Source organism: Caloenas nicobarica, chromosome 12, assembly GCF_036013445.1.
Source record: "Caloenas nicobarica isolate bCalNic1 chromosome 12, bCalNic1.hap1, whole genome shotgun sequence".
In the NCBI taxonomy this organism is placed as follows: Eukaryota; Metazoa; Chordata; class Aves; order Columbiformes; family Columbidae; genus Caloenas; species Caloenas nicobarica.
The window spans coordinates 298,276-308,287 of record NC_088256.1 but is presented as its reverse complement, the minus strand read 5'-3'; the positions used below and the strand labels follow the sequence as shown (position 1 = coordinate 308,287).

Genomic DNA, 10,012 nt, shown 5'->3' with positions numbered 1-10,012 from the left:
TCATGAGGCATTTCTGGACAGCACTTCCAGTGGTCTGCTATCATATGTTAAATAATACCAATGCATATGTATGTAACCTCCAGACAGAGATACCTCAGGAAATTTATAGAATCATAGAATCCTTTCAGTTGGGAAAGACCCTCAGGATCATCGAATCCAAACATAACCCAGCTCTAGTGCTAAACCGTGTCCCTAAGAACCTCATCTAAACACTTTCAGGGGTGGTGACTCCCCCACTGCCCTGGGCAGCCTGTTCCAATGCCCAACAACCCTTTCCAGGAAGAATTTTTTCCTAATATCAAATCTAAACCTCCCCTGGTGCAACTTGAGGCCATTTCCTCTTTTCCTATCTCATTGCATTGTGTTAAGAGATAAAAAGCTCCTCTGCACACACAAAGAAGTCACTAACAATGGCAGGAGGAGAAAGTCAGTTAATACCCTGCCCCGGCTGCTCCCAGTGCCATCACTGCAGAGCCACCAGCTCATCACGAGCCCATCTCCAAAACCAAGAAGAGCACAGAGGCTCATTGGCAAGTGGGAACCCAAATTACAGGCTCTGGGGAATGAACACCTTGTCCCAAGGCTACCCTGGGAGAGCCCTCAGCCTCATTGTCCAGGTGTGAAGCCCATCAAGAGGAGTCACTGAGAGCAGCTCTCTGGATCACCATTTAGACTAATAGGGTTGTTGCCTAGGGGTGCAGGACACATGGTGGGATGCAGGGGAAGAGCATCTTTGGATTACACAGGACTTATCATGGGAAGTTTGGGGAAGGACCCCAACCAGTGCAGTCTGTCCTGTCTTCTCATTAAACTTAACTCCTAAGTCTTTGCTATGTGAGCAAATCTCTTCTCTGCGCAAACGTGTGAGCATGGGGCTGTGAGTGTAGCAACCGGAGCAGGACCAGGGGATCAGACGGCCTGTATGTCATTGGTGCCAGCAACTGAGAGACCAGAGTGACTGGGCATAAGAGTGTGCGCACATGTGTGTGACTGGGGTTGTCTGTACCAGTATCTGGAATGGGGCTGCGGCCCTGGGCGCTCATGTGTCCTGATGTCTGCAACTGGCAAGGCCGGTGTCCTGGGGAGGCTACTGAGCAGACTGAGTGTTTGAGCCCAGCTGCTGAAAGAATCCACCCTGAACAGGTATATACATAAAATGGACTGCACTAGACTAGAATAGTTCAGTTGGAAGGGACCTACAATGATCATCTAGTTCAAATACCTGACACATTCAGGGCTGACCAAAAAATAAATCATGTTATCAAGGGCATTGTCCAAATGCCTCTTCAACACTGACAGGCTTGCGGCATTGACCACCTCTCTAGGAAGCCTGTTCCAGTGTTTGACCAGCCTTGATAAAGAGGCATTTCCTAATATCCAGTCTAAACCTACCCTGGTCAAGCTTTGAACCATTCCCACATGTCCTATCGCTGGACACCAGGGAGAAGATCTCAGCACCTCCCTGTCCATGTCCCCTCCTCAGGAAGCTGTAGAGAGCAATGAGGTCGCCCCTCAGCCTCCTTTTCTCCAAACTAGGGAAACCCAAAGTCCTCAGCCACTCCTCAGAGGACAATCCTTCCAACCCTTTCACCAGGTTTGTTGCTCTCCTCTGGATGCATTCAAGGGCCTTCACATCCTTGTCGTAATAATATGTGGGGCCCAGAACTGCACACAGCACTCAAAGTGAGACCGCACCAACGCTGAATACAGCAGCATAGTCACCTCTTTTGACCACATGGCTGTGCTGTGTTTGATGCACCCCAGGATGCGGTTTACTGTCTTGGCTGCTGGGGGACAGTGTTGCCTCCTATTGACCCTGTGGCCAATCATCACACCAGATCCCTTTCTGCAGGGCTGCTCTCCAGCCGCTCTCTCCCAATCTACACTTGCACTCAGTGTTACTCTATCCCAGGTGAACAATCCAGCACTTGGACTTCTTCATTTTCATGCCAAGTGCTGGGTCCTGCAGTTGGGTCACAATAACCCCATGCAACACTACAGGCTCAGGGAAGAGCGGCTGGAAATCTGCCAAACGGAAAAGGACCTGGGGGTGTTGATGGACAGTGACTGAACATGAGGCAGCGTATGCCCAGGCGGCCAAGAAGGCCACCAGTGTCCCGGCATGCATCAAGAATAGCGTGGCCAGCAGGACCAGGCAAGTGATCATCCCTCTCTTCTTGGCGCTGGTGAGGCCGCACCTCAAATCCTGTGTTCAGTTTTGGGCCCCTCCCTACAAGAAAGACCTTGAGGTGCTGGAGCGAGTTCAGAGAAGGGCAATGGAGCTGGTGAAGAGGCTGGAGAACAAGTCTTATGAGGAGCGGCTGAGGGAACTGGGGCTGTTTAGCCTGGAGAACAGGAGGCTGAGAGGAGACCTTATCACTGTCTATAACTGCCTGATAGGAGGTTGGAGCATGGAGGGTGTTTGTGTCTTCTCCTGAGTAGCAAGTGATAGGACAAGAGGAAATGGCCTCAAGTTGTGCCAGGGGAGGTTTAGATTGGATATTAGGAAAAAATTCTTCATGCAAAGGGTTGTCGGGCATTGGAACAGGCTGCCCAGGGCAGTCATGGGGTCACCATCCCTGGAGATGTTCAAAAGGAGTTTAGATGAGGTTCTGAAGGGAGGTGGTTTAGTGGTCGAGTCAGGTTATTGTTGGACTCGATGATCCTGAGGGTCTCTTCCAACTTAAATGTTTCTATGATTCTATGATATCAACTGCATAATTCTTCTATCACTTCTAAGTGCTCTTCACATACCTGCCTCTTTACCTACAGTCCTGAAACTTACCTAATTAAGCACACGACCTTGAATACTAGATGTAAATGACAAAAGTGACATGGGTCTATCAGTCTTGTCTGATACCTGCCAGTCCCAGGCAAATATCTCAGGTACACAGAGGCCTCTCGAGGTTTGCACTGGGTGCTTATAAGTGAGACCATGGAGCTCAGTCCAAAAAACTGAGAGCTCCCCTCAAAACTGAAAAAACAAACCAACAACATCAAAAAAACCCACACTCTTTTTTTCATGACACTAAATAATTCAATATTTCCAATAAATATCCGTGGAGGGTCTATTCTGTCACAATACAAATTTTCAAAACGTGTATGAACTGTGGGAGATGAAACATTGACCATTCCCTGTGCTTGCATTGCCAGAATTCTGTCTATCATGATGTGTATTTAATCCCCCTGAACATCCAGGAGTTTCTACCTGTCCCTATTCAGCTCACCATGTCTGCAGTCGTCTCTTCAGAAGCTTGTCTGGACATTTGCACTTTCCATTGCTCCCCAGAGGTTCTTCCTCCTCTCACTCTTTGCTCATTCAGAGCCTCTCAGCTCTCACCCTGCTTTGAGCTTCAGACAGGTAAAGTCTTTCAGCAGTTGCTTTCGTACTCCCTATAGGCAACTCTTCAGTTATGGCAATGGACCTCACTGTAAGCTACTTTAATTTAACCATAGAACTGAGAAACATCATGAAATTCTATTGTGTTTTCTTTTTTTTCTCCTTTATTTTGTTTCCTCTAATTAAAAATTCCCCCAGTGCCTGTATAATCCAGTTCTCTAAGGAAACATGAAGTAATTCCTGCAAAGAAGCTGTAACAATCAGGTGCAAACTTCAGTGCAGAATCTGATGTAAAGAAATGTGATGTAAATCCCAGGGGGCCTATGAGCAAAACAGGGAGTTTGGGGATCTGATTATAGATTTCCTGCTAACAATTTGAGTAGAGAAACATTCTTCACAGGAACTGCTCTGTTTATTTTGACACCTTTTAGGTCTCCTCCTCTGCCTCTTTTTTCTTTTTTATTTTTCTCTTGTTCCTCCACCTATTCTGTCTTCCAAAACCTTTCCAAGAGAAAGATTCCTTGAATCACAGAGTAACTCAGGTTTGAACATCCTCTTGTCTCACTGTCCTGCTCAGGGAAGGGTGAACCAGGTGATGTTGTCCAAGGCCTCTGCCTAGCTTTGCACCATCCACAAAGGTTCACTCTGTCACCTCATTCAGGGGGAGAATAAAGACATTCAACAGTGTTGGCCCAAGTGCTGGTCCCTGTGGGATTCCTCTGGTAACTGTCTCTATGGGGCACTTTGTACCACTGGTGACATTTGGGCTTCATCATCCAGCCAACTTCCCACCCAGCATCCACTTCTTTAGCCCAAAGAGCACCAATTCCACTTTAAGGACATCACGGCAAACCACGTCTGACACCTTGCGAAATTCCATGTGCACAACATGCCTTTCTTCCTCTGCCCATTTGGGTTCAGCAATCCTTTTCTTGCTTTCCAAATGCCTGAATATGGCTGCAGGAAGACTTGTCCCATTCCCTTCCCATGGAAGGAAACAGGCTGGACAGCCCGTAATTCTCACAGTTCTCATTCCTGCCCTTGTTGAAGACAGGTTTGACAATTGCCTTTCCCAAGGATCTCAGAACCTCTCCGATTGCTCTGGCAGGTTTGATTCCACAATCCAGACTCACAGGTAAGGATGATGTAGCAGACAGGAGCACTTGAGATTAATCTGCCTGGGCCACTGGGGTTTGTTCCTGGAGTCACACACAGAAATGTCAGAGTTCTGTCAGGCATCCACATCTGAGCTGGCCTCATGGACTTCTTATGCACCCAGGGATCACAGAATCACAGAATGTTAGGGATTGGAAGGGACCTCAAAAGATCATCTAGTCCAATCCCCCTGCCAGAGCAGAAACACCTAGGTGAGGTTACACAGGAAGGTGTCCAGGTGGGTTTTGAATGTCTCCAGAGAAGAAGACTCCACAACCTCCCTGGGCAGCCTGTTCCAGTGTTCCGTCACCCTCACTGAGAAGAAGTTTCTTCTCAAATTTAAGTGGAACCTCTTGTGTTCCAGCTTGAACCCATTACCCCTTGTCTTACTGTTGGTTGTCACTGAGAAGAGCCTGGCTCCATCCCCGTGACACCTACCCTTTATATATTTATAAACATTGATGAGGTCACCCCTCAGTCTCCTCTTCTCCAAGCTAAAGAGACCCAACTCCCTCAGCCTTTCCTTATAAGGGAGATGCTCCACTCCCTTAATCATCTTTGTTGCCCTGCGCTGGACTCTCTCCAGCAGTTCCCTATCCTTCTTGAACTGAGGGGCCCAGAACTGGACACAATATTCCAGATGAGGTCTCACCAGGACAGAGTAGAGGGGAAGGAGAACCTCTCTCGACCTACTAACCACCCTCCTTCTAATACACCCCAGGATGCCATTGGCCTTCTTGGCCACAAGGGCACAGTGCTGGCTCATGGTCATCCTGCTGTACACCAGGACCCCCAGGTCCCTTTCCCTACACTGCTCTCTAATAGGTCATTCTCCAACCTATACTAGAACCTGGGGTTGTTCCTGCCCAGATGTAAGACTCTACATTTTCCCTTATTATATTTCATTAAATTTTTCCCTGCCCAACTCTCTAGCCTGTCCAGATCTCGCTGGATGGCAGCACAGCCTTCTGGCGTGTCAGCCACTCCTCCCAGCTTGGTGTCATCAGCAAACTTGCTGATAGTACACTCAATTCCCTCATCCAAGTCGTTGATGAATATATTGAATAATACTGGTCCCAGAACTGACCCTTGAGGCACTCCACTAGATACAGGCCTCCAACCAGACTCCACCCCATTGACCACGACTCTCTGGCTTCTCTCCTTCAGCCAGTTTGCGGTCCACCTCACTACCCGATCGTCCAGTCCACACTTCTTCAGTTTAGCCATGAGGATGCTGTGGGAGACGGTGTCAAATGGTCTCCCTTCATCAATCCACCTTGTTATGTCTTCATAAAAGGCTATGAGGTTGGTCAAGCACGACTTCCCCTTGGTGAAGCCATGTTGACTGCCTCTGATGACCCTCTTATCCTTGATATGTCTTAAGGATGTCTTAGGGATGTTCAGAGACAGAGTCTGTCCCTTTTACTCACAGAGGCAGGAGTCACAGTGTCTCTCTGGCCTCCTGCTGCCACTCCCAATGGACGCGAGACGCCTCAGCCCTGTGGTGTGTCACCTTGGTCTGCACTCATCTGACATGTCCCATGTCATGAGAAATGGACACCGGGACATTGGTTAAAGGAAGCACATCCCAGGGCTGCATTTAGGCAGTTTCCATGGGATGTTACTCCCAATGAGAAATGCCCTCAAGACCCTGTCTGTCCCACAGGCCATCACGGAATTCCCAGGAATAGCTGATGGCGTTTCTGCTGACTCGGGTTCATCTCACCTCATGTACATGATGTGCATGCTCACATCACATCTGTACAATGCAAACATGGATTTCTGACCTACTCATTCCGTGTCATTCCACTGAGGGACAAAGAACCTCTCTGAGTGGGATTTGAGGCCAGGGCTGGAAATGGTGGTTGTGCGGAGCCAGTCCATGATGATTGTCCTGGGGCAGCTTCCACGGGTTGTCCAGTGCACAGGGGCACAGCCCAGACACTGCTCTGCTGGTCCTGCAGGTCTCTGGCAGGAGGCCTGGCTGTGAGAGGACACTGCTGTGTGCCCAGCCCTGCACACACACACTGTTCAGCTGTACCCTAGTGTTTCCATCTGTGGCCACTTTTGTGGGCATGTTATTGAGAGAAGCTTTGAAAGAAGACCTAAACCTTCAGGACCTGCCCATAGGAGGTCACCTTTCTTTCTGGAAAGGCTGTTGTGAGGCCAGCTCTGTCACACAAGTGCCCATTGCCTGTCCCTTCCTGCGCTCACAGGACTGACACACAGCAGGACGGTGACCAAGCTGCCAGAGCACTCAGGCCTTGCAGCAACACAAGGGATCAGAAGGAGAGTGTGGAGTGGAATGAGAACAGCTCTGGAAGGCCAAGCTCTGGTTTTCATGGGCAGAATTGCTGTGCTGGGATTTCTTCTGTCTGCCTCTGCTCACAGACACTTTGCCTTCAGCTTCACAAAGGTCTCAGAGGAAGGATGTCAGACAAACAATTCACTACAGGGTCGTTTATTTTGTTCAGATAGACAGAGAGCATGGCTTCTCATTTACACCCTCCATGAATCAAACTATAAAGGTAGACAGAGAACTAGAAGTGGGCTTAATAATGACATTTCTTTCTGAGCAATATTATCATAGTTAAAAAGAAGCAAAACCAAACAAGCCTCCCTCCAACTCCAATACAACATGAACAACTCTCAAAACATGCAGCTGGACCGTTCAGGAGTTATACCACAGGTGATGTGCAGAACAGGGGCAGACTATTGCTTTTGACAAGAATCCAGCCATTAGTTTCCATAGGGCATCCTTGACCTCCTGGTTCTTCATGCTGTAGATGAGGGGGTTCACTGCTGGAGGCACCACTGAGTACAGGAAGGACATCGCCAGGACCAGGGATGGGGAGGAGATGGAGGGGGGTTTCAGGTGGGCAAAAAAGATGGTGCTGACAAACAAGGAGACCACGGCCAGGTGAGGGAGGCACGTGGAAAAGGCTTTGTGCTGTCCCTGCTCGGAGGGGATCCTCAGCACGGCCCTCAAGATGTGCACATAGGACACGACGATGAACACAAAACACGTAAAAACTAAACAGGCACTAACTAGAATAAGCCCAAATTCCCTGAGGTAGGTGTCCAAGCAGGAGAATTTGAGGATCTGGGGGATTTCACAGAAGAACTGGTCCAGGGCATTGCCCTTGCACAGTGGCAGTGAAAATGTATTGGCCGTGTGCAGCAGAGCATTGAGAAACCCACTGGCCCAGGCAGCTGCTGCCATGTGGACACAAGCTCTGCTGCCCAGGAGGGTCCCGTAGTGCAGGGGTTTGCAGATGGCAACGTAGCGGTCGTAGGACATGATTGTGAGAAGAAAATACTCTGCTGAAATGAAAAAGAGAAACAAAAACATCTGTGCAGCACATCCTACATATGAGATGGCCCTGGTGTCCCAGAGGGAATTGGCCATGGATTTGGGTACAGTGGTGGAGATAGAGCCCAGGTCGAGGAGGGCGAGGTTGAGGAGGAAGAAGTACATGGGGGTGTGGAGGTGCTGGTCACAGGCTATGGTGGTGATGATGAGGCTGTTGCCCAGGAGGGCAGCCAGGTAGATGCCCAGGAAGAGCCAGAAGTGCAAGAGCTGCAGCTCCCGTGTGTCTGTGAATGGCAGAAGAAGGAACTGGGTGATGGAGCTGCTGTTGGACATTTGCTGCCGATAGGCATGGGGCACTGTTTCAGGAGCAAAAAACAGTGACAAGTTATGGGAGAGTTCTTTAAGCAAGACCAAAGCCATTTCCCACAGACCTTCCCACAAAGAGACTCTTTTCTTTTTCGAAGAAAACGTCCTGGCTGGAGCCCTCGTCAGTGCTTGATGAGTGTGCAATGAAGAGCAGGGTCTCTGCCCAGGGGCACTTGAGGAGTCAGCCTGACCCTGTGTGATTGGGTGGGGCAGGGGCCAGTCCTGGGGTTCAGCTTTGTCAGATGGAACCACTCCTGGTGCACAAGGGACTGTCAGCATCTGTATCCCCAGGCCTGAGAAACTGAGTTTGAGAGGTTTGGCGTTTCTACAGCTCCTTCTGCCGTCCCACTCTGGGGAGTGTTGTTGGGTGTCAGAAACCTTCAGCATTTCTGCTGCACTCAGGGAGAACAGAGTGAGTCCTGCGAGACCAGAGGATGCCTGTGGGTCAGTGCAGAGAGAGGGCAGCTGGTCTGTCCCTCTGTCTTCCTCCAGCTGCCCTGGGCTGGCACCTTTCTGAGCTGGCACCTTTCTGAGATGGAGGCTGATCACACTATGTTACCCTGAAAAGCCACCAGGCACTGCTGAGAGCAGAGGAATCCACTTCAGACCACAACACGTCTCACCCTCTCCTAAGGTCTCAGCCTGTTTAGCTCAGGACACACTTGACACATTTCACAAACCCAACAGCATTTTGTCTGTCACAGCATCTCTGTGCTTCTCCTTGGAGCCTTCAGATATCACACAGATGCTGTAGGAATGGTTTGCATCCTGAAGGGTCGTTCAGAGCTTCTAAGGAAACCCACAGGAGCTATCCAAGTGTCCTAATGATAGCATTTGATTAAGGGGGAATCAGCTGATTCCCCAGCCCCACAGACTGCATTGCCCACAGCCCCACAGGTCAGAAGAAACCTGGGACACGTGTTCCCATGGACACACCTGCAGGAAAGGACCCACAAGGTCAGGCTGTGACTCTGCAGCTGAAACTCCCATCCCCAGAGAACCTGACAGCAAGAACCAGATCACAACAGCAGTGACCCAGAGTAGTGGAGCAAGAAGGAAAATGCGGTGAGGGTGGGTGTGAGAGAGGCCAGGGCAGAGGCAGCCAGGCACTCAGACAGCGTCACCCTTCCCCAACTGTGCAGCCACCTCCCACACACCAACTTTGCTGGGCAGCTGCTCTCAGCCCCTGTGCTCTGCAGAGGGAACTGGAGCTCTGGCTGCACAGGAGCTGGTTCATGCCTTGGAGCCCCCGGCCCTGAGGGCAGAGACTTTGGTGGGTGGGAGAGGAGGTCAGGGGGCTGCTCAGAGGAGGGATCTGCACTGCGGGGGATCATACGGGGTTTTCTGTGTTCTCTCTCCCACAACAATTCCGGGTTTAGTTTCCTCTCATTTCTGATCATTGCCCTGCTGCCTGGAGATTCTCCCGCTGGGAGGTGTTTCCCTGTCCATGTCTTTTCCCTGTCAGTGCTCACTGACTCCATCCCATCCTCTGTACCCTCATCCTGGCCCTACAGAAACCTGCCTGTTCACAGGGCACTGCTTGGGGCATCTTCCTGTTTGCAGACTGGGGAAAAGGACAGGTCAGACTAAGGCTGACGGGTTCAGCAGGTGTGATGCTGCTGCTGTCCATAGGCAGATGAGTGGCTGAAGGGATATTATGAGGCTTCTGACACATATACCGATCACTCAAAGTTGCAGTTCAGGAGTCTGAGTGACTTGTTAAAACTTAAGAGCTCTTTTTGCATTTATCCTTTTCTCTATCCCTGCACTCTCCAAGTCTTGGAATAGGAAAGTGAAAGGACAGACTCAGAAAAGCTCCTTATCCTTATAGTAATACC

General features: G+C 49.9%; 1 protein-coding gene across 1 annotated transcript; it reads right to left on the bottom strand.

The window, feature by feature from the left end:
* Nucleotides 1–7,166: 7,166 nt before the first annotated feature.
* Nucleotides 7,167–8,228, bottom strand: LOC135993656 (olfactory receptor 14A16-like). The gene has a single exon (XM_065643666.1). It carries the CDS (start codon nt 8,226–8,228, stop codon nt 7,167–7,169), a length of 1,062 nt encoding a protein of 353 aa, XP_065499738.1.
* Nucleotides 8,229–10,012: the final 1,784 nt, after the last annotated feature.